Raw genomic sequence first — 25,096 nt, 5'->3', positions numbered from 1 at the left:
TGTGCGATGTTCTTGAGTTGTAAATTAACAACAGCAAGTGTTAGGAGTTGGAGGAATCTTGAGAGGCGTATTTGAGGCTACCACGAGGTAGACTCATAAAATCTACCACCATTCGCCCTTTAAAACAGTTCGATCCACAACGTGGAATTCTCTGGCTTGACCCACGCCTCTCTAACTTAAGCACCTCTGCTTCCGAGTAAAGAAAGAGAAATGAATGAAACTTTCTACTAAATAAATGCTCTTAGGAGGTCAGTGTTAAAACGACCCCTGTATACACGTTTTCTTGAAAGTAAGATTTCAGTGAGTCTTCAAGGACACCCTCGCCTTGAACGAAGCTATCGCCTCTGTTCAAAACCTTTTCCACTGGAAATCCACTAGGGCTCAGGATTCAGCCCATCTAAAGTAACCCTTGGCTAACCAATCAGACTACTCAGTAGGATTTGGGTGTTGGCTTTAGGATTACAGCCTAAACTCACTTACTTGAAAGCCACATCCATTGTAATCAGAGGGATTTAACTTGATATCAAATGCTGTTGGCCAAAGTGTTCGTTTCAATTAAAGTCATTTGGGCTTAATCCTGTATCCGATTTCAAAAGAGCTGTCCTTCTAAGGCTTAGAAGTCATCTTGCTCAGCGTCGTGGTACTGAAATAGCCTTAAAGTTGATGAAACTATTTGTGGGACTCACTTTAGAAGCCTGAAGGTGGACCTCTGGAACCAAAAGTTGTCCAAAGCTGGATAGCAGGCAGTCAGTCTATTCTGTTCGAGACTGTTGACCTACTGGCAAAGTGCCTGTGCAGGGGGACCAGCTTTGCCCCACATATTAGGTCCTTAAACTAGAGATAGAGGAGACAGGTGAGGGGGCCCTGCTTATCTAGGTAGGGTGTCTTACCGCCCTAGCTCTCCCTCTGGTGCTGCCTGTGGAAGCCTGCAATCTTTTTTAAAAAGAAAAGGCTACTTGCTATTTGTCATTCCTCTCACTTTCTCCCGAAAGCTATAGGGATCCAAGCCTACCCCCTGAAACGCTTTTTCCGGTGAAATAGGACTCACACAAAATTTGGACCCCAGAGATTTTATCATTCAGCCGGAAGATAAAATTGTGAGAGGGAAACACTTCGTTTTAAAGGAGTTACGTCTGCTGCACATTAAATAAATTTACTGGATTTTTCTCTCTCGCCAAAAGGAATTGTTTTCAGCATGCAAAACATCAAACCGAAGGTTAGCGTGTGAACGTGCGATTTGGCAATAAATTTCCATAAGAAATGTTCTTTGGACTCCCCCCCCCCCTCACACCAGTCGAAAACAATGAAGATGTTTTTGAGCAGTCCACTGCAGTCTACTTTAATAATAAAAATAATAATGGAAGAAGCCCGTTTAGCTGGTTGGCTATAGACGTTCCATTTATTTTGCAGATATATCACAGGTCTTTAAAGCCATTTAAGCAATTAATGGAACAGAATCTCATTTTATCTTTGAAATCTACTACCTGAGCTAACGGTATTTGTCTAACGTACTCCATCCAGTCCACAAACCAGAACATATCCGTACTAGGACTCCAAACCCAAGCATTTAGAGCTATAAAGTCCCATTGATATAACTCCAGGTACTCCAGTTTAAATGGGTTGTTGACTGGGAAGTTTGGAGGTCTATCTGGTGACCGCTACCTCAATAGCTGTAATCTTGTTGAAGTCCCTGTTGTGTTCTTATTAAATTGCCCTTTAGAAATACTGAGGGTTGGGGGAAACTCTTTCCCTTTTGCTTAACTGTTTTCCGAGCATGCATGCATCTCCGTTTGGTATTTAATTTTCAACAAAATAATAATAATATGTAATTATTAGTACATACTTTCTTTAAGGAAATAATATCCCCAAACCAGGCAAAATAATTGCCTCCCTCCGATATAGAATCACCCAAATGGACCTGGTATTTCGCCTCCCGCAAGAGAACGCGACGAGTTGACCTGCATGGCAGTGCATATTTTTTAAAAAGGAGAAGAAATGAAAATTAATGCATCCCTGGATAAAACTCCAGTGGATGAGAAGGCAAATGACTTTTGCAGGTCTTCTTGTGTGGTTTACTTCGCTGGGGAATCCCTCAAAGCCCTGGGTTCTACTTCAGGGTAACTCTCCTGAAGTCATTTTGGTATGAATTTATATACTCAAGAAAATTATATACTCGGCTGCTGACATGCCTCATAATTATTTATAGGAGGTGCCTGAGGATTTTCCAATAATATATTTATTACAGGTAAAACATGGACAATTTATCTTGCAAAACACTGAACAGGTGTTTCCTTTCAATTAATGTTCAGTAAATTTCATCGCTATTTAATTTTTTAACCCCTTCCCCAAGAACAGCTAAAAAATGTCTGTTTATCCATTGCTTGTCTAAACCGCCCCGTCAGTCAACAAGCTGGCCTTTCCCTTTCCACAGTGCCTTTAAATCATCTCTCTTACGTTTTTCTTTCGCTCTAAAATCTAGAGAGCGGCCCCAAAACAGAATGATTAAAAAAACACAACCCAGTAATTTCTGGAATACCATAAAACAGAACGCATGCTTGATTTCCAGTTTTAATTACACTGGGGGGCCTTTTTCATCCCGAAAGGGGGTGGGCGTCTCTAAGTCTTGAATACATATATATGAAATTAGGAAAATTAAACAAGAGGTTGATTTAAGGAATTATTTTTGTGTTGTGATTCTTCCCCCCACCACCACCACCCCAATATTGCTCTAGAGACTCAAAGTAATGACACCAAGCAGTGATGCAGTGATACAGGAAAAGCCTATAGTTCTAGGTAAAAGCAAGTTGAATTCGGATCTCATTGAAGGCCATAATAATTCTGCAACTGACCACACAACTTTCCCCAAATGCCACCACGATTCATTTTACATACTATGGCTGCCAAATCGTGGGAGCATGATCCAGACAACGTTAAGCACATTTGAAGGTTCCAATAGGCCGATGAAACCAATAGGCCAAAAAACGTTTTAAGTTTGACTTGGGCTGCTTAAGGCTGCTGGCTCTCTCGGAGGTAAATCCCATGGAACTTGTTACTACTTACTGCTGAATAAACATGCATAGCATCCGGCTATAACATTTATTTCTTTCTTTCGTCCCAGATGAAAGAGACTCTCGAGGTAGATGGGATGGAGGCAGTGATCTAGATATTGGTTTCAGGTGTTTTTTGAAACCTTCAAGCGCAAAAGAACTTTAGTCTGTCTAATCCTCTATCTATGCCCCTGAATGCATCTGCTATCCACCAAGTCAACTGACTTTTCTGTTTCCTTTTTGACTCCCTGCCTCTATCACAACACTAAACATACTTTACTCTGAAGTAGGTTTCATTGGTCCCAAAGGAACTTACTTCCAAATAAGTATTCTTTATATTGCATTCTCTTTATCTTTCTCTCTCTGGATTCTTTTAATTATTTTTAAAAACCTGTACCAGTCTATCTGTCTGTCTGTCTTTCCTTCAATCTCTTCCTATTCATTTTTGTCTCTCGATACGATCCTTCATCCATCTCAGATCTGAGATCTGCTACCTACCAACACAGCACCTTGGTGTGCAACACACAGACACACATCATCTCCGTCCTTTTGAGAAAATTACTTGAGGAAAATGACAGCCTTCTTTTAGACATGACGTTGTTGCTGATCTTGGGCTAATTTTCTTCATGGCCCAGAATTATGCTCTATAAGGATGAGTGGTTTCCTCAAGGAAAGCAAACGCTTAATCGAAGCCCTTCTGTCCTCGGAGAATGTACCTTTCTCCTGCACCAGTATTGAACAATTATTCCGTGCTGCATTTTGGACCAAGGGTGTTGGACAACCCTTGGTGTGAGAACTCGGGGTCTTTTTCACCCTCTCTCTAGTGCCGGAAAGGTTATGGAGCTGTGTCCAGTTAAAACCTCTGTCGAGCACTTCCTGCTCTGCTAGAAGGAAAACTGAACCCACCGCGTTGCAAAAAACGAATTTACGATAGGGCATTGTGTGAGATCCTTGACAGAGACAGACAGCTCGATCTGCAAGACTGTTAAGCCGAAGCTCGTTGGGATATTTTAGTCGTTTTAGGCCTATTGGGCACGCCCTACGGCTCTAAATCTACTTACTTGGAAGTAAATCCCACTGAGATAAGTGGACATAAACTCTCACATGAATATACTTAGGGTCTGGGTTGTCAGCCTACACGCCACAGCGGCTGGCTTGGACATAACTGCTCCGGAGCAAATACGTTGTGAGATGTTGTAGTGGGATCATTGATTGAAACATACAAGGCTTCTGCTTAACTGGATTGGATCTGGAGCATCAAAAAGGTTGAGAAGGAAGAGGGGATGGAGGGAGACGTGCGCTGATATGTTCAAGACACCCCTTGGGCTCCCCCCCCCCTAAACACCCTCCTTTTCCACAGGCAGTAAATTCAAGGCTATAAAAATCAGAGAAAGCTAATGTAAGTTTTATTCAACTATTTAACCGTCTCAAGTCTAACGCCTTCTGTAAGGAAACAAAGAGGATCAGTACCGGATTGGACATTTTACAAGGGTAGTAAAATTAAAGTGCGTGTATATGGCGGGGAGGGAAGGGAGAGAGAGAGAGAGAGAGGAGTGTGTTGATTTCAGCGATGCAACTCAGCCTCTCCCCCCCCCCCCCACCCTCCGTTGCTTTCAAAACAAACCGGGCTATTGCAGTAGAGACCCTACAGATCATTGATCTGTTTATCTGAATCTTGAAATATAGACGAACAAAACATTTAAACCTATAGCTTCTCTTTCTGTATATGTGTCTATATACATGCATACCACATATATGGAGAGAGAGAAAGAGAGAGAGAGATCTGCCTATACACATATGCATATGTGACGAGACTTGTGTTTTTTTTAATTATAAGCTTATCATATGCTCACTTACAGGAGACAGTTTTCACTCAGGCATGCATATTGCATATGCAGATGCACACTCGTGTATACACACACACACACACACACACACCGAGGCATACATAATACACACACGGCAGTGTTTAATATATAATGCACACAGGCATTACTCTATACACACCCTTGACAGTTACGTTTAACCAGGGAAAGGAAGGCAACAAGATCAGGAAGTCATCCGATACAAAAAAGAAAAAAAGAGTCTACAAATATTTTACTTCCAATCCACAATCCACCCATAACGATCATCGCCATCTCCCGTACATACATTTCAAAGCCCTCCATTGTAACCCTCGCGAAAGGTATCACCTCCCTCTTTTAGAAAACTTTAGAGGAAAGCCAGCGCAATTTATATTGCCTTACCCCCCCCACCCTCCCTCAGCTGAACAACACGGGCATCTCGAAGGAGAGTGAGCGGAGTCTAGAATTACACAGTTTATAGATGGGGGGGTGGAGGGACGCGCGGGGGGGGGCGGTGCATGGAAAGAGAGAATTTCCCCCAGAAGAGTGTTAGTGAAGGCAAAGAGAGGGCAAAACACAGCATTTTTCTTTCATGTTTCAGAAGGGGATTTTAAAAAGAGAGAGAGAGAGGAGGGGGGAATCTATTAACCCCCACCCCCACCCCACGCCACCTCCTCCCCTCCCCACCCGCGTTCGCACTGTACGTTTCGCGCTTTCTGAACTCCCGACGTTTTGCAACATTGCATCAACATAACACAATCCATCCTTGATATGGAATGCAGAGGGCGGTTTGACAGCCCAGCGCAACCCCCTCCGCTAGGATTGATTTACGCCTGCCCTGACGCTTTATCAGCCTGACGAAAAAAGTTTGACCAATCATTTTGCTGGAAGCTCCCAACCCGGCAGTCCCGACTGTACTTTTTCTTGGCTAGGAAGTTGATGCTGGAGGAGAAAAGGGGGTTAAAGGCAGAGTGTCGCCTGTGGTTTCTTTCTTTTTTCTTTTCCCCCCTTCTTTTTTAATTTTTTTAAATGCTTCCCCTCTATATACCCTAATACTTATAGAGCCTGCTTAACTACAGATCTACTCCTCTCTCTCTTTTTTTTTTATTATTGCTTGCTTGCTTTTTCCCCTTCACTGAACCGTGGGGCTCGTATGATGTCCAAGAATGTCCATTTCTGGAACTCTTAGCAATTATTATGTCGACTCCATTATAAGTCATGACAGCGAAGACTCTCCCGCCGCCAAATTCTCTTCCGGGCAGTATTCAAACTCCAGACAAACTAGCCACAGTGAACACCTCGAGTTCCCCTCTTGTAGTTTCCAGCCCAAATCCTCCGTTTTCAGCGCTTCCTGGACGCCACTGACGCCACACACGGCTGCTACCCTTCCTTCGGTCTACCATCCTTACATCCAGCATCAAAACGTCCCTACCTCCGAGAGCAGGTATCTACGGAGCTGGCTGGACCCCGTGCCCCGAGCAGAGAGCATAGCAGCCGGGCAGGGACCAGTTAAAACAGAGCCGCTGCTGGGACACCCCGGGGAGATCCGTAAACAGGGGACACAGGAGTACCATTTAGAAACTTCTGCTGGAAGGGAAGGGATCGCTTCCAATCAAAGGCCCAGCTTCGAGGACAATAAAGTTTGCGAAGGAAGCGAGGACAAAAGCAGGCCAGATCAAAGTAAGTTATAAAAAGTGAGGAAGTGAACAGCATAAAAACCTAAGAGGGGGTGTCATAAAACGGCACAATGGGCGAGGGAAGCTTTTAAAAAAATATATAACCGGGTCTTAAAAGAGAAATCTCTCCCTTCCCCCAGCCCTACTACGCCAACCCCCCCCCCAAATAATCCCACTAGCGCTGTTCTAGCATTGGAGGGGTGTGGGGGTGTCAAAGATTTATCTGCTGCTTATTGCGATATGTATTTATTTTTAAGTCAATGGAATATCATGCAAAAGGGGGAAATGAGATTCGATCTTCCTCTTCCAGTGATTTGAAGAAGGGCAAGTCACAATGTTTGTCTTGACTATATAGGAAAATGAGCAGCGGGGGAAAGTGAACCGGGAAAGATCGGCGTGTGTGTTTGTGTGTGTCTGTCTCTGCGGTTTTTATCCATCTAAGTTATACTCATAGCAGGGCCATTACAATGAATAGACGCCCGTCATTCATGTCCATTATTTGCAATGGGTCTACTCTGAGTAGGACTATCGTGGATCTTTGGGTGGGGGAGGGGGGCGAGACCTGGGGAAAGATATTTGTTTTGTTTTTAAAAGGGGCCGAAAGAAGTTCACGTGGAGGAGTGAGGAGGGGGCTTTGTTACTCTGTGCCCTTGTTTACCTTGAAAGACCCCCGGTTCCCTCCGCCGCGCTTTCTTCTGTCACTCTCTCTCTCTCTCTTCCTGATTGTTGATTGTTGTTTGTTTATGAAATGCACCCGACATGCGTATGAATATTTCAGAGCCCAAAGCCGCCGCCCTCTTCTCCCCCCCCCCCAACAAAACAGTAAAATGGGGAACGAGCTTAATTGGGTCTTTTATTTCCTAAAGGGGAACAGACTGGCAAACTCTTAAACTTAATCGTGTGCTTCATTTTGCAACCTGGTGGTGGGTGGTGTCTATTATCTCCCTTTCCTGCTCTACCACCCCACCCCTACGCGGAAAAATATATATATATAAATATATAGCGAAAAGAGTTTGGCGAGGGATGGAGGTACAATAAAATATAATAGGAATCATCTTTGCCTCTTACGTATTCTTCAAGGTAAAGGAACAGGATGCTCTGAAGGCTGTCTCCACCGCCTTTCCCCCCGTGTGAGACGTTTCAAATAGCCGAAGAGCTCGATTCAGTATTTGGGTTGGTGGGGAAAGTATGACTTAGATGGTTTAAAATCTCAACGCAAGTCATTCATCCGAGGCGATGGCTTCCTGGCATTCTTGCGGGGGGCCGGGGGGTGGAATGCAATCTATCGATTTGTCACTATCTTTTCTCAACTGATTTTAATTTTTTAAAAAATGCTTTATTATTATTATTATTTTAAAAATGTAAGTTCCCACTCCGGAGTTGGGAGGGGTGAAATAGCGAGGATTTTGAACGGGCATTTGGCTGTTGGGGCAGTTCTGTACGTCTTCGTCGCATTTCACTCAGCCTTGCACAGTGGGAGGGGGGCGAATAAGGGAGTTTTTTGTGTTCTGTGTTTGTTGGGACGCTGGCAGGCTATCTGGATCAGCGGCTGAAGAGAACGGTAGAGAAGAAGTAGAAGGGTGCTTAAAAAAAAAAGCTTATGTGCCCCCCTTTACCCTCCTCCCCACCCCCATCTTTCTCCCCAGCCCCGGGACTGAAGATAGATAAAAATCTTACCCAAGAACCCTGCTCGATTCCAGAGGCCCAGGCTGCCCAAGGGCGTCCTGTGCAATCTAGCTTAGAAGGTATGTTTGGTCTGATATGGAGAGAATGCTATAAAAAGAAGAAGAAGAAGATGGAGGGAAGGAAGAAGGAGGAAAAGTCCGTGGCAGAAGCAGAAGTTAATGTCTGACACTTGCCATGCCCTTCTTTCCCATTCGGAAAGCATTGCGCTTTTGAGAATCCACACTCTTCGAGAAGGTCTAATTTGTGTATATACAAATGTGTGCCATTTTGGGTTGTGTGTGGGGATGGTGGGAGAGTAGCGTGCCAAGCGAACATTTCTCTCTTCTTTTTTTGTTTGTTTGTTTCCTGTTTGGGGAATTGTGTGAAATGAAAGATAAACTTGTTTTCCTGTGGCAGACGTCATGTTTCCTTGAAATGCCAAGAAATCACGCACATACATACACACACACACACACACTCCACTAAAAGGAGGGCCATTGGTGGAGATTTCATCCAAATGCCATTAAAAGATAGGTAGCTGTATTAATTATTAACAGCATGCCTCTTTAATATTTAATTCTGCCTATTAGAGCCAGTCACTTCTGTTGCGGAATCGGCTGCTCGGATTTGTAAGACGGGGGGAGCTAAACCTGGTTTAAAAAACAACTCCGAATGCAGTTCATTTTGTAACTTGCAAGGAAATGGCATCGGTGCACCTCCTGCACCGCATAAAACGATCCCTAAGTAAGACAGAAGTTTGGCTTTGGACTATAAAACTCCCCGTTTGATTATCAACAAGAGTTTCATTCCTGACCAGCCGGCGCAGCTCAAATGTATTCTAGGTTTCTTTTGTCACATATTCCGTCACAACGAGGCTTCTTTAATCTTGAACAGACCTATTACAATATAAGTATATTCTCTCTCTCTGGGTGTGCGTGTGTGTTCCTATCTCCTTACGCAGAAATGGATTCTATCCACACTCTCGTTTCTGCCATGACTCGTGCAGAGAGGGATCCTAACCCTCATGAAGTTGTTCCTTGAATTACTATTCGGGCTAAATAAATAAATAAACCCCCCAAAAAACACTGGGAGCGATGCACAGTCCGCCGGGCAGGTCTTACTATGTGTCTTGCGCAGGATAGCTTCCTGGTGAATCGTGGCCTGTCTTCATTGTCACCCTGTGCTTCTCCAGAGTCTTTTGCGGTGCTTAGGAGGACCGGGATGTAAACACCTCTTTCCGGACAACACATACAGGCAACAACAACAAGCAATTGGTTTTCCCGCTGGCAGGGGTAGCTGGGGTGTCACAGGTCTTCTTTTTTAAAAAAGTAAATTATAAGAAAGCAGAAGAGAAGGCGGGTGTGCTAAATTATGCATAGTTTTATATGAATCAATTTGTATATATGACACTTTGCTAGAAAGGCAACCTGCGCGCCATGATCCTCCAAAGATGCGCAGGAAATAAAGAGTACTGTAGAATACTATGACATCTTCCCATAGTGTTCATCTGACAATAGACCCTTCCTTCCTTCCTTCCTTCCATCCATAATCTTCCATCTATCTATATATAGAGAAACAGATGGACACTCTGTGTGTGTGTGTAAATATATTTCATCCTTCCTTCCTTTCCATTCAACCAATAGCTGCATCATTTGCTATAGTCTCTAACCACTTTCCAGTGTCAGAAAAGGGATCCGTTAACTTTCCCTTTTTAGTATCAGTTTCTGCCCCAGACATATATCCAACCTTGCACATAAATGTTCAGATATTAGTAGGCATTCTTTCTGCAACTGTTCGCTGGTTGCTTTTCAAAGGTGGCTTTCATTTATAAGCTGTAATGTACTTGAGGGGTGCCCCTCTTTTACGTGGGTGCTCATCTTCTGCCAGTTCAAAAGTTGACCCAGAGGCCCTTCTTCGGAGGAAGCGGGGTGTGTGTTTGGGTTGTGTGTCTCTGTGGATTCCAGTGGCGCTTGTCTGACCGGGGCCTCCTCGCTGTCTTTCTCTTCCAGGTAACCCGGCAGCCAACTGGTTGCACGCTCGCTCTTCCCGGAAGAAACGATGCCCCTACACCAAGTACCAGACCTTGGAACTGGAGAAGGAGTTTCTGTTCAATATGTACCTCACCAGGGACCGTAGACACGAAGTGGCCAGGCTCCTCAACCTGAGCGAGAGACAAGTCAAAATCTGGTTTCAGAACCGAAGGATGAAGATGAAGAAAATGAACAAGGAGCAAGGGAAAGAATGATGCTTTCCTTCTCCCTTTCCACACCCCTCCCTCTTCTCACCCCCAATTTTGGCCCGTCTCGAAACTTATATGCTGTATATTTATGGGCACTGACTTCCCAGCGGTGCTTCAGATAGCAACGAAACCACGCCAGACCCGAACAGACCACCGTGGTTTGCATGCAAAGGGTGCCCATAATAGGAATGCACCTGTTTTCATCCCGTTGAGTCTTTCTCACTGTTAAAGATTATTGACGAGGTAACACCAATTTGGGGCACATGTTTGTTTGTTTGTTTGTTTGTTTGTTTGTTTCCCCTTTGGGTGCATGTGTTCCTTCTACCGAGATAACTGAGAGGGTCCCATCTATGCACATAAGTCGTTCTTTTGGATAGTCCTTACAGAGCCCCTCAGCTAGTCCCTCCAATTAAAATAAGCATCTACATCTGACGAGTGCTCTGTCCCAAACACAAGGCACCTTCCAACCTGGGCTCCCTCTGGGCAAACTGCTTAGCAATGAACGGAGGAGTTCCACGGCAACAGTGGAGAGTCCTGGGACCGGGGGAATTGTGCCTCTCATCTTATATTCCTTTTCCTATGGAGGGGAGATGGCCACATCGCTCTCCACGGAGCAAAAAGCGAATCCAGTAAGGAATATTAAGTGAAGGGAACCAGTTAAACTCACCAACTTTTCGAGGACTTAGCCTCCATTTCTTGAGGGTCAGAAGAAGTCCCATTGCGCAGGGAACCCGCACCCCCTTCCTTCACATATATTCAAATGGGGCAGGAGAGGGGTTTATTACTGAGACAGGGATGCCATTTCCACAAATGAAGCCCACCGCCTAATCAAAGGCGCAAGGGAACCATCCCGAGGCCAAACAGGGCGCAGGGCTTTTGCAAGGCCTCCCCTTCCTTGCGCAGGAGAACTTCCCCACAGCCACCACCGCGTTGTGCTTCTCCTTTCCCACGAAGTTTGGTTTTAACTTTTAAGGAGACGAGCCATGTTGAGTTTTGGGGAGGGGGCGCACGCTGGCTTTGCAAAAGTGAAGAGAAGGCTGTTCCCACCTGTGCTCCATTCTTTATCATTTGCAGTGAAAATGAATTTCCGTGAAACCTTTCAAGGGCCAAGTGTGGGGTGGGGGTCCCTGGGTCTTCCTTTCGCCCCACTCGCCCATCCACCCTCTCTTTCTCCTTCATCCAGACTTCTGCTGAGAAGTTTTGATACTTGAATGTTTCAAGGGATGTTTTCCCTTATACCCCATTGCTCCTGGAAGACATATATAAATCCATCTTTCATGTTCACATGAAAAAGAACTCTTGAGTGGCATAAAAAGGTCGCTATGGCATTTGGGGTGGGAACTGCCCCACAGATAGACATCCTCACTGTTTACAAAAAGGGGACGAAGAAAGAATTCCCATTTCATACTCGGAAAAAGGGGGTGATCGTATCTGTAATCTCTGCTGGGGTCCTACCCCACTCCCTTTGAAATCGCCCCACATGGGGTTCTGTTTCCCCATGTGTTTAAAATAGTTTTATCCCCACCCGACTCCTGTCCATCTTTGGTAGGACTTGGGAAGGGGAAGTAGGTAGGTGAGTAACTTTAGTACAAGGTGGTTTTACGGCGCGTACGGATTTTCGTTCTTTTGTTTGTTTTCATAGAGGGGGGGAATGTGTTCGTGGTTGTGCTTTTGTGAACGTTCCGCTTGTTTTCTGTGGCTTTTAGGAATATAAAAATGGGGTCTGTACCTGTTAGTTCCAGAGCTGGCGAAAAATATACATATAGAAACACGCCCCCCCACTCGCTTCAAGCCTTCGTATAACCCCCACCCCCTTCCGATTTACCACTTCTAGAAAGGACACCTTTATGTGGTGGGAAAGTTTTCCTAGAAAAACAAAGGGGATGAGAAATTAGGTGGGGAGAGAGAGAGAAGAAATTAATGTCTGTCTTTCGGAATGTTTCGAGACAAAACAGTCCCAGCAGAGAAATCTAATTTCATAGAATATTATATAGGACTTTTATACCATTTTTGCCTGCTGATAAGCAGTTGTGCTTTAGAGATTTGATAGGCATATTTTGATCTTTCGACATGGCCTGGCCTGGTTTGCAGGCTTTTCCTGAGGCGGGAAGGAAAGAATCCTTTTAGGGTTTTAATTCAGCGTCAAAGAAAACAAAATCTGCATTTTTAAAATAAGAGGGGTTTTTTTGGGGGGGGGGTTTCCTATCACTTTCTCTTAGAATCTTCCCGTCCTGTATAAGTTATTGGAGGGTGGGGAGCTTGCAGGAGTGATATTCGACGAGGCAAACTATAAGCGAATTCCTTTTTATAAAGGTTAAACTTTAGAGGGTCCCAGTGGCTTAAATTAGTCAAACTTCACCTTGTCTTATAAAACCAGTTCCCTAATGGAATTTCCAAGGAAGCGTCCTAATTCCGCCCCCTTCCTACTAAGTATAAAATCGGAGGTGTTTTGTTTTGTTTTGTTTTAGATTGTATTTCCATCATTGGAGTGTATTTTGAGCCAGCTGGGGTTGGGTAGAATTCTGCGGTTTTGTCTGTTTCGGTTTTTTAACTCGCTGGTGCACTAAGTGAATCTGAAACCCGACAGGACGCGGAGAGCATCTTTCAAAATCGCCCTGAACCCCCTTTCAGCGCTAACATTCACATTTTGTAAAGAAAGCCTTCTCTATAAATGTATTAGCATATTCACTCATTTTAGCCATAGGCTCATTCCTAGACCTTATTAGGGAAGACAAGAGAAGTTTTTTAAAAACCGCATTTTTGCTAAAGTATAAAAGCATGGATTAATAAACAGAATTAAATTTAAAATAAATAAATAAAACTAGTTGATTTCGTTAGAGGAAACTCTGTTCTTAAGAGTGAGAGGAAATGTTTGGAAAAACCTTCTGTTGTTTCTTCTGTTCCACCGGTTCAAAATGTATTTTCCACAGCTGTTTAATGCCTCAAAATAAAAACCGATTTTAGGGAAGGGAGACCCCCCCTACCTATATCTCATTGTGTTATACTGCTTCTTCTAGAACTTCAGAATATTTGCAACTGTGTTCGTTCGTTTGTTTCCTTTACTGGCTAGTAAGGGTGTGTTATAAAGATAGTTTTGTATTGTTTTGTTTTCGTTTGCTCAGTGGCTCCCCTTTTTTTTACGTCACTAAGAAAAGCTGATAATGATTCAATTTCGGCGCGTTTTTGTTTTCTTCCCGTGTGAAATCGGTTGCATCTATAAACCCATTCAGCAAAATAGAAATAAAGCGGTTCTCCGTCTTTCCATTTGTGGCGAAAAGAGTCGTTATTATTACTTTTTTAAAGCCAAGAAAAAGAATGGACGGACGGATGAATGAATGGATGGATGGCTGGGTGAATGAGGGAAAGGGGGGGGGGAAGTATGTGAGTGAGTTAATATTATGTTTACACATTACAATTTGAGAGGCTTCTACACGCAATCCAATGAGGGTGAGGCGAAGGTTCTTTTTCAGGACTGGGAAGAAGTAGATACGGGATCCCCCAACTTACATTGGAGTTGAAAAGAAATAGAAAAGAAAAAAAAAGAAATAGAATGCAGCTCTGATAAACATATCTTGCCTTACAACTCATTCGCACGGCCAATAAGCTTTCATGTAATGATCCTTCCCCAAAGTGACTTGTCCTACATATTTCAATTAGAACCATTACCAACTGGGAAAGGGATATCCATGTGCTGTTTTTAATAGTGTTTTTCAATTACCCACGACCCAAAAAAATCTAAATAATGAGGCCAGAAACAAACCAACCACGATTTTCTTATAACACAAACCTTGAAATGTAAAGTTGGCTGATGTCAAAAATAAAAATAAACGCTCTGTTTTGGTCATGGTGATGATTTCTTATTTTATTTTTGAAAAAAAATATTTTTAAAAAAAATATATATATTTTCAAGCTCTGGAAAGAGAAGGGGGAAATGATCGCTGGATCTAAGTGGAATAGAAGTGGGAGCGGGGCTTGTCATAAAAGAGAGAGCGAGAGAAGAAAAGTCTGCGCGGTAGGGCTGCAATAAAAGAATATGACCGCCATAAAACTTTATAGGGTATAAATTTCTGAAGGTTAAGGAACTAAGCAACTGTAAAGCAAACAAGAGTAGAAAACTTTCAGAAGCTCCTAAATTACTAGAATGTCTTGAGAGAGAGGAGGTGAGGGGGGTGGAAGAGGTAGACAGACATTTGTGCCTTGTTTACCCAAATTGGGGGCACTTTTTTTAATAATAATAAAAATAATGTTTTTAGGGAGAGAGAGAAAGAGAGAGAGAGAGAGAGAGAGAGAGAGAGAGAGAGAGAGAAAGAAAGAAAGAAAGAAAGAAAGAAAGAAAGAAAGAAAGAAAGAAAGAAAGAAAGAAAGAAAGAAAGAAAGAAAAGTCTACATAATTTATCCCCCTCTTGTGAATTCTGTGAAAATCCAGCGTTCTGGATCGCTTCGCCCTTTGTGTGGCGCTTCTTATCACTTCCAAGCTGCCAGCATCCTGGATCATAAACTCACAACAAACACACACAAACACACACCACCATATATATATACACACACACACCCCAAAGTTCTGGCGAGACGTCTGGGTTTAGAAAGCCTTTCTCCCCTATTTTTAATCTATTTACAACCCGAGCTTTCCCCCATCCAGAGCAGAATACTTCAATTGTTTAGTCTCGGGTTTTGAAACAATGGTGGATTTTTTCCCCCTTCCTAAAAGCGAAATCCCAACCTCTATCTTTTATTGCTCTGAAAACGACCGGCTGGGAAGCTTGAGGTAGGGCTGGGTAGGGTGGAGTTATTCTTCGCAATCCCAAATATACACGGGATCTTATGATTTTAGAAATGATTTATCGTGTGCAACAAGACTTTAAAAGGCACACAAACGGGGAGAGATAGAAAAAGAAAAAAGAGATCCATAAAAGCGCGCGCGCACACACACCAAATCTTCATCTCCCACCTTCCCTTATTATTGGCTTGTACGTTTCTAAAAGCGCCTTACTTGGAATGGTCGTTAGATGGTGCTGTTACTCCACTTTTAGAAATCACCGAGCCAGCGGCTTATTGGATTTCTTTCCCTCTCGAGTCCGCAACACCTTGATTTCATTAGGAACAATAAACGGAATTGCTGCTCAAAACCTTTGTGAATAAATCCTCCAGTATAAAATATAGGGTTAATTATGGCGATTTTCAGCTTTCTTCTCGAGAAGGTTCTTATATGTTCAGTCCATTGGAAGAGAGACATCCACAAAGATTTTAAAAAAGCTTGCTGCACGAATGCAGCAGGAAGTTCTCCTGCGCAAGCCCCTTTGCAATGAAGAGGAACTGGTAAACTACGGAACAGCTCCAGCACAGCTCCCATTCATGTCCATTTCACGCCGTATGTGTGCGCTGGGTGACCGGATCCTGCCCTGAAGAGGCTATGTGAGTGTGTGGTCAAGGAAGCAAGCAAACGTTTAAGAGCAGAGAAATATAACCTTAGAGGGTGTTGTTTTGCTCCTCCACTGTTTTAGGGCCGTTAAAAGGTTATGGTGCTTATATTAAAGTTTCCAAAACAAAACAAAAAATGTATTTTGCAAGAAAGAAAGCAGATGGATCACAAATTTTGGGAGAGGGCAGGAAATGTCCATTCATTCCACAAGGACCCCATTATACTTTGATGGGAACCTCTGTAGTACATTATATGACGAAGACAATTCAGACAATCGCAAGTCTCCCCCAAAACCTTATAGGATTATTCAATCACTTGTTTTCTTAATGCGCTCACCCAGACATTTTGTGAACCCTGACCACACATATTCCTATGTATGTGTGTGTTTGTAAATATATAAATAAGAAGAGGTGTGTGATTAAAATGAACCGAAAACAGAGATGAATTTACCCTTTCACGTAACCCTTTATAAATATTTTCTTGGTCTAAGAGCACAAACACCATAAAATTATTCGCTTAAAAACCCCCAAAATACTTTCATATCTGTTTCGCTGCCCCCACTCCCCAAAGGCCTCCGATGAAAATGCAAGGGGGCATTATTGGATATAAAACACTTCATTTGTTAGACAGAAATAACATGACCAGAAAACGGAATATTAGGAACGCAACCATTTTAATAAAGGCTTTCTAACGAAAGTTTACAGCTTTTGTAGACGGATTTTGAAGAAGAATACAGCAGATTGGTGACATTCGATACACAGTTTTGTTAAAGGGCTCAGAGCCTAATTTTACAACAGTACAAATCCAAAAGGTGGTGGGGAGAACAAGAAAATGAAATGCCACCCCTCCCTTGCAAATCACCCATTCCACCCCAAAGGCGAATTCCAGCAAATCCTCGCTGTATAAAAGCTGCAATCCTTTAGCCATAAGTAGTTTTGTGCAAATTAATAGGAAGCCTCTTTTAAAAACAAACAACAACAACAACTCATGGAGCTATAAAGTAATGAGAAGTTACAGTTTACGAAGTGATGTATTTTGGGGGAAGCTTTGCTAATAAATCTTCCCTCCGCTGGGTATTTGTAAATTATGTTCCCACTTTCTCTTGTGGTTTTCTCCCCCACTATAATAAAAACATTTTCCTTTCATCAGAGGTCCCTCGTACAGTATGCCGGTGATATAATGCAAGCGACTGCTTCAAGATCCATTGGCGGCGCTTTGTTGGACATCCTGCACTAAACTCTACTGCGCTTGGTAAAAGCGTTAACTTCCAAGACAATTTAGCACTCCGCTCGCCAATCCCTCTCTCGTCTTGATACGCGTATGCGTATCTATGTGCACACACACACACACAGAGAGAGAGAGAGAGAGAGAGAGAGAGAGAGAGAGAGAGAGAGAAGAGAAAACGCTAATAGACTTTTCACATGTTGGTAGTTATGCATTTACAGGTTACTTAGTCATACACAAGGATGCCACACTGCCAGCAAATCCTGTTTGCAAATTTATACAGACACACTCATCTTCAGGCAATGGTGATGGGAGAAATCACACCGCTCTTTCCGAAATCTTTTTAGAGACACGTTTGAAACTTTTGGGCAGCCATCTCCACTCACTAGGGAATAATCCCCATTGGACACAGTGGTGTTTACTCTTGAGCAAACATGCACAGGACTGTGCTATGGGATCCCGTACGCGCTTACCTGAGAGTAAACCCCATTGCACTCAGTGGTGCAGACTTCTGAGTAGGCTTGCCTAGGAACTCAAACATTAAATCGTTCACAATAGTGGAAAGGGAGGAAGATCCCGCTCTTATTTTGTTCCATCACTTCGTGAATTTATGGGTTGTTATAATCAAACTTTCTTTAAAAACTCATTTGTTATGCTTAGTGGGTAGTAAAAGAGAATATAAAAAACCCTTTAAAAAAGAGAGAGCGAGAGATAAAGAAAAGCTTGCATTTAAGGCATCTTAAGCAGTTAACGCTCCAGTTGCGTGGGATTGTAGGTTTGGATCAAATTCCTCTTTTACGAAATAAAGCAAAATAGATTTTACTTTAAAACAAATAAGGCTGGATAAGCTTTAAATGCCCTTTCTTTCTTTCTTTCTTTCTTTCTTTCTTTCTTTCTTTCTTCCTTCCTTCCTTCCTTCCTTCCTTCCTTCCTTCCTCAATTTAGATACAGGACCATAGTCGGAGTTACCTCCTTCGAATGGTACAGCTTTAAATATTTTTTTCAACATCAAACCTTTTAAAGTTTAAAGGGATTCTATTAGGTTTCGGGAATCTTTATTGGGGGTGTTCTGGGGGGCTGAGATGCGTCTGTTTTCGCCTTTGAGGTGTAAACAATATAGGGCTGCTGGGATGATGGCGTGGGTAGTGGGCGGGAGGAAGAATTTAGATGGACCCAGGGCAAGAGGAGATAGGTTCGAATACCCCAAGAATTGGGGTATCTCAGCTTAAATGTGTTGTAGAAAAGAACTTCATGTGGGGTGGCGGGAGGGGGGAGAAGAGGAAGCTTATGGGGATGCTTCTATTTGGAGAGGCGGTGATGGTTAGGACAGAGGTTTATCAGAGGTGGGGGTCCAAGAGGAAGCTCCGATGTCTTATGATCTGAGGAAACGTCTTCATAATAGTTGCTGACTACGTTAAAGGGTTCCTAGAATTTACCCCCTGTGTGCTTATATCGAGAGAAATTGTCGAGTTAGCATGTTAAAAGCTGAAAGCAACTTTAACAAACGTCAGTATAAAACAGAAATACACTCCCCCCCCCATATTCCACCCCCTTTCCAACCTCACCCCACACACCTCTCAACGCACACCCAGTGTTAAAAGCACCTGGTGCTCTAAGTTTTCTGGGGGTGGGAGGTGGGGTGACGGTGCTGAGAATGGGCTATTATGAATGCCCATAAATGTGGCGTTTTGGAGGTGATAAGAGACGCAACATCGCATCTTCTCCTATGTGGAAGGAAAGGGAGGGAGGGAGGGAGGAGGAGGAGGAGGAGGGAGAACAGGAGGGTAGAGGCGCGGGGGGGGAATAGTAGAGAGAGCCGAAAAGTCAATGTTATATATGAAAAACTATAATCATTTTAATTCAGTATTGACACCCCAACATCTTGCGATAATGGAGTTTAGGCGCCAATCGAAGCCTGGGTTTTTATAGCAGTAGGGGAAAGAACTCGTAAAAACCCTTTAACAGCTTTTTATGTAGTGCGATATAACCAGCAAGAACATCTCCGGGTGTGCGCGTTTTTATTTATTTATTTAGTTGTTGTTTTGTTTTTTATTTTATTTTATTGCGCTTTATAGTTTGTTAAACAGTTTACGGCCCCCTCTTTTTCTGGGGGGAGTTTTTTTTTTTAAAACAAATGGGCCATTTCTTTCTTTTCGTGCTGATAGTTAAACCTTTATCAATAATAAGGAAATTGATCATTAAAATGTTAAATCTGACTACCTCGTTTGTTTTAAAATATGTTGAGGCTACAGGACGCCGTACGATTTGATAACTTGGTATTAAAATACCAATTACATTTATAGGAGGCTTTTAGAAAAAAACGGGTAGCAATTAAATCCGGCCTCTTTTTACAGTTTTCCAAAGCAACCCTGACATTTTCCAAAGGCTAAAACTGCCTCGTTAAAATAAAATAAAAAAAAATTTAAAAAATGGAAATTAACGATGGGAGCGAAGCCTCTCTTTAATTTTCCAACCCTCCCCAAATATCAATCTTTTGGGTGGGCTTAGGTAGATGATTTGTCGTGAGGCGAGAGATATCTCATTAACGTAGATAGTTTAGCATATTTAATCTCTATATTTACCCCACCCCACCCCCCTCGCTCCCTCGCTTTCTCGCTCTCTCTTGCGCGCGCCCTCTCTCTCTCTCTCTCTCTCCCCCTCGCTCTCTCTCTCTCTCTCTCTCTCTTTCCTCCTCTGTCTCACTCTCCTTTCTGCTCGCAGGCTGTTCAGAGTCCGTGTGGAGTACGTGGAAACCAATAGGATGACGGTTCCGTAATAGATGCAAATGATCCAGAAAAGACACTGGGAAATATGAACAAACTCATTTGCTCCGAAGTAAATCACGGAAAACTGTTTATGAACTGGCACCTCTCCTTGGAAATGTAAAGCGAGAACTCTTTTTAAGTGCCGATTTTTTTTTTTAGGGGGGGCTGAAGAAGAAGGAGGGGGGAAAGAAGAAAAAGGAGAAGAGCGAGAGAGAAAGACAGAGCGAGAGAGAGAAAGAGAGAAAGGAATAATAATAATAATAATAACAATCACAACAACAGCAACAACAACAACAAGAGCAACAACAATAAAAAAGGGGAATCCGATACCATGTACTGTGGCAAAGAGTTTTGATTCAATCCTCGGGATTTTTCCCCCCTTCCTCCTTTCTTTTAATCTATGTATATCTGTATGTATCCCTGGAAACCACAAAGACTCGTGGGTTAGCATCTCATCGCTTCCATCTGATTCCGTGGCTAAATATCCTGTGGCTTTTTGATAGACCCTCACCTTGTTACCTGCCTCTTTACCTATTTAAAACAAGCTATTTATATGACAATGAGCTCCTATTTCGTCAACTCCCTCTTCTCCAAGTACAAAACCGGGGACTCCTTGCGCCCCAACTTCTACGACTGTGGCTTCGCCCAGGAGCTCGGAGGGAGACCGACGGTGGTGTACGGGCCGAGCACCGGGGGCACCTTCCAGCACCCCACCCAGATCCAGGAGTTCTACCACGGAGCGTCGTCTCTCTCCAGCTCCCCTTACCAACAGAATCCCTGCGCCGTAGCGTGCCACGGGGACCCCAGCAACTTCTACGGCTATGACCCGTTGCAGAGACAAAGCATCTTCAGCGCCCAGGAGTCCGACCTGGTGCAGTATCCCGACTGCAAGCTCGCCTCCGCCGGCCTGGGAGAAGAGGCGGACAACTCGGAGCAGAGCCCGTCTCCCACGCAGCTCTTCCCGTGGATGAGACCGCAAGGTGAGGAGGCATCCTAGAAAGGGCCGGCCGCCGCCGCCCAGCCACGGCCGAGGCATTTTCTGAACCCATAAAACTAGTTAGCCCTCCTTTTTTGCCCACCTCTTCTTCCACGATCTTCCTCCCTCTCCAACTCCCCTCCCCTCGCCCCCAACCCTCGGTTACTTTTTACTGTTTTATGAGCGTAAACTTTTGCACCTCTCAATTGCTTTATCGCTTAATTACCCTGAAAGGGGAGCCTTTTTCTCCTGAATGGGGAGAACTGGACTTCTCTCCCCCCCCCCTCTTTATTTCAGTGTGTGAGAAGCCTTCCCTAAAGTTTATGGTACTTTTACAACCTCCGAGACCCCCTTTTTGTGTCTCTCCTTCACCTCCTCCCTCCTTCCTTTCCTCCCTCCCTCCCGGGCCCTTAGTTGTTATCTTTTAACCCTCTGGAGAGCTGGTGGGGAGTAGGAGACGGTGGTGGCATTTCCACACACACACACACACACACACACACACACACACACACAACCCCCTCTGTATAAAGGAACTGGCAAAAGAGGGTTCTTGCAAGTAAACTAAGATGCTGCTCGGGGGCGCGCGGGTGGGGGGGGGGTGTTCGCCAGAAAATGACCCTGTTAGGGGGAGAGAGGGGGGAGTGTTGGGAGCAATATTTCCTTTCAAGAAAGCAGGCTGGTATTGCAGGGGGGGCCGGCTAGAGCGCATTTGTGGTCCTCGATGTCTCCCTCCACCCTTCCCCGGATAATCACCCTCCCCCTTGCAACGTTAGAGAAGGGCAGTTCCTCCCTGCCTTTGTGTGTGTGTGTGTGTGTGTGTGCATCCCTCCTCTCCCCTGCGCTCTCTGCCCCCAAAGCAGTTTTATGTGTCTTCTCTCAACCTCCCTTTTTCCTCTCCCTCTCTCCTTCTCTCCCTGTGTCTCTCTCCCCCTCCCAACTCCCTCTCGCAACACCCCAGCAGCCGCCGGACGGAGGAGAGGCAGGCAGACGTACAGCCGCTACCAGACCCTGGAGCTGGAGAAGGAATTCCTTTTTAATCCTTACCTGACCCGCAAGCGGAGGATCGAGGTGTCGCACGCTCTGGGACTAACCGAGAGGCAGGTGAAGATCTGGTTTCAGAACAGGAGGATGAAGTGGAAAAAGGAGAACAACAAGGATAAGTTCCCCAGCAGCAAATGCGAACAGGAGGAGCTGGAGAAACAGAAAATGGAACGGGCGCAGGACGCGGAGGAGGCCGGAGAAGCACAGACGGGGGACAAGAAGTAGGAGCTGGAAGAGTGGACAGGCAAGCCCCAGGAAAAAAGAGAGAAAGAAATAAAGAAAAAGCCCCAACCTTTCGTCCTTCCATTAATGCCAGTTAATGTGAGAGGTGGTCGGGGTGGGCTGGGGTGGGCTGGGGTGGGGGGAATCTCAACACTGCTTAGGGGAGGAGGGGGGAAAACTCCCCTTTTATTGCTGTAAAACAATATAGCTGTGAGCGTCCTCTTCTCCTGGTTGTCCTTTGATACCCACAATGAACTATATCTATATTTAAAAAAAGGAAAAAGAAAAAGAAGACAGATTCTTGGAGTCTTTTTAGCCTTGTTGCTCTTTTTTGCGTTTTCTTGCCAGTTAAGAATTAGTAATAGTGTAATGCAATAGCTTCTGTTAACCATGACTGTGAAAATGATTTCCTTCCCTTCACCCCCGTCTCTCTCTCTCTCCCTCCCTCTCTCTCTCTCTCTGCCCGCCTCCCCATCCTTCCTTCGCTCCCTCATTAGGAGACACACACTTCTCAATGCTGTGGAAACGATGTACAAATGATATACTGCACTTTGGGAAGACTTACTTTCTTCTCTGCCTTTCTGTTGTTGTTTTTTTTAAACTTTCCCCTCTCTTTCGCTCCGTCCTGCCCACTCATATTATATATATATAAATATAAATATATAGAGAAATTATGTGAAAATGATACATAGTGCACTTTTAAATCAACATCTCTCATCTCTTCTCCCTCCCTCCCTCCCTCCTCCCTCCTCCCTCCCTCTCTCTCTCCTCTCTTGTTGTGGTTAAACTCTTCAGAAGGTAGCTCTGAAAACACACACCCGACAACATGAAACTGCCTATTTATGCTGTAGTCGTCTCTTTTTTTCCTGTGGTTCATTTCCTCCCTTCCTATTTTGGGGTCCCGTTTTTGGCTTTGTTTCTGCGTTCGTCTTTTTAAGTGTATCTTTAAAAAAAAGGAGAAAAAAATTAAATAAAAATTAAATAGAGAGGTCCCCCCCTCCCCTTTTCCTTTTAGTTAGCATGCACACAGTGGAAGAAGTTGTAAAAAAAAAGTATTTCCCCTCTCCCTGGGTTTTTTTGGGTTTCTTTCTTCCCCCTTAGGTTTACTGTGAAAAGCAAAAAGAGAATGTATACTGTGTCCGTGAATTACTTTATGGGGAGGGCGGGGAAACTAATGCTATATTTTGTTGTTCTCTCTTCACTTTGTTCTATTGTCGAAGCTGGAAGCGGCGGAAGAAAGGAGTTACAATAAAGTTTACAAGCCACAATTTCCCCCGTGACATTGTTCTTTTCTTCACCCTGCCTTAAAATTTCCTCTGGGACGTCTTGGAGAGAAAGTAAAAAAAAACCCAGTAAAACCCCCCAAAACCGACCCAGCCATTCCTACTGTCACCCAAGGAAGCCTTTGGAGAGACACCGAAAGAACTCGTGGCTTCAGAAGAACATTGCACCTGAAGCGGAGCAAGGGGAAAAGCGAAGGGGGAGACTTGGTTGTCCTTTTGAAAAGTACTGCAAGCATGTATTTCATGCCCTGTGATGATGGGGAGGTTTGATGGAGGCTCTCTGTGCCAGGAAACTTCTAAGTGTGTGTTTGTGTTTGTGTTTGTGTGTGTGTGTGATTGTATTCTGTCACCGCTGGATCCCAGCTCCCTTGTTCCTATGGTGGCGATTCTCCCCCTCTCTGGGTCTCTCGGAGTCTGTGGCACGTTGTCAGTTTGGCTGCCCTCGGCCCCCTCCCATGATGAGCGTAAGCATGATGTATACAACCTTCCTATTCGACCCCCCCCCCTTTTTTGCAACTTAACCTTGAAAAGAAGGACCTCTGCCAATCTCTTAACTGCAAGGCCATCTTTATTCTTATTTGTCATAGAAGGCTTTGATAAGTTTCACTGGAAAGTGTGCCTTTCCATTTCTCCCTCCCCCCTCCCCCTCTCCCTCCCCCTTTCTTTTGGAAGCCTTCCTTGCTTCCCCAGCAGAAAGCAGAGTAACCAGCTGGTCACATTTTCCTTCTCACTGTAATTGAGTCCAGCAGAAGAGCTGACACGCTTAAATAGAGATCTGTTGTAATCTTTCCTCCTCCCTCCCCTTCTTTCCCCCCTCCTCCTCCTCTTCCTCCGCCACCAGAAAAAGCAAAGCCCAACGCCTGTGGCAGTGGAATAAATTACATGCATAACTGAACGGCGTTTAGAAGGGGAAATAGGCAAGCTGGGGGGGGGGGGCGGTCAAAAGAGAAATATTAAGTATCACTGCGGTGGGGGGCCGATTTGTTGGCGGCAGTCAGATGGTGAGTCCTTTTGTCTGTGTGTGTGTGTGTGTGTGTGAAAGAGAGAGAGAGAGAGAGAGAGAGAGAGAGAGAGAGAGAGAGAGAGAGAGTCAATGGAACTGTATAGTATATCTAGAGAAACCCGCCCCGAGGTCGTGGGATAGGGAGGGCTATATACCTAGTCTGCCTTTTTATCGTGTATGTGCGCGCGCGCGTGCGCGCGTGAGAGACAAACAGAGAGAGAGTGTGTGTCTGTATGAGAGAGAGAGAGTGAAAGTATGTGTGGGAGAGTGTGTTTATGTGTGGGGGAGAGAGGGGCAGGGAAGGACTGGGGAAGGGGAGGAGGAAAGTAGTCTACTCGTGATCAAAAAGGACAGTCTCCTACTTTTACCTGCTTCTTTATAGAAGGAAGAAAGAAAGAAAGAAGGTACACTATCTTGCAAGAGGGGTCTCCTATGCTAGCCTCATTGGAATGAAGGCAACCCACGCAGACTCCCATTCATTGCGTTGAAGCTTGCCCGGGAGAACTTCCCGCTAGCTGTTTTTACCGACAGAATGTGTCCTCCCCACCCCCTCCCTCCTTTTTCCACTGTATTCTTCTGCCTCCTTTTCCTCTTCCCATCTCTTCCCCCCTCCCCCGACCACCTTGCAGGTCTCTTCATATATTCTTCTTTTCTGTTCTCTCTTGCCCTACCGCCCCCCCCCCCTCGTCCAC

At 44.3% G+C, this 25,096-nt stretch overlaps 1 protein-coding gene across 5 annotated transcripts in view; it reads left to right on the top strand.

Moving 5' to 3' along the window:
- Nucleotides 1-23,386, top strand: part of HOXB8 (homeobox B8) — a gene marked incomplete at its 5' end in the record, with an annotated part of 49,376 nt that extends 25,990 nt beyond the window's left edge. Inside the window, 3 exons of one of the 5 annotated variants that reach the window (XM_083470214.1) lie at nucleotides 19,836-20,859; nucleotides 21,814-22,217; nucleotides 23,339-23,386. In XM_083470214.1, coding sequence (XP_083326340.1) covers nucleotides 20,433-20,859; nucleotides 21,814-22,121 — 735 coding nt within the window. In that variant the 3' untranslated portion in view covers nucleotides 22,122-22,217; nucleotides 23,339-23,386. Of the gene's footprint in view, nucleotides 1-5,609; nucleotides 6,572-8,213; nucleotides 8,313-10,241; nucleotides 10,725-19,835; nucleotides 20,860-21,813; nucleotides 22,218-23,338 lie in introns of those variants that run through there. The other 4 variants (XM_083470211.1, XM_083470210.1, XM_083470213.1 and 1 more) reach the window with 4 other exon arrangements.
- Nucleotides 23,387-25,096: the final 1,710 nt, after the last annotated feature.

This window comes from Podarcis liolepis, assembly GCF_965112155.1.
Source record: "Podarcis liolepis genome assembly, chromosome: 13".
In the NCBI taxonomy this organism is placed as follows: Eukaryota; Metazoa; Chordata; class Lepidosauria; order Squamata; family Lacertidae; genus Podarcis; species Podarcis liolepis.
The sequence above is the reverse complement of the archived record's forward strand: the minus strand, read 5'-3'. Positions and strand labels throughout refer to the sequence as shown.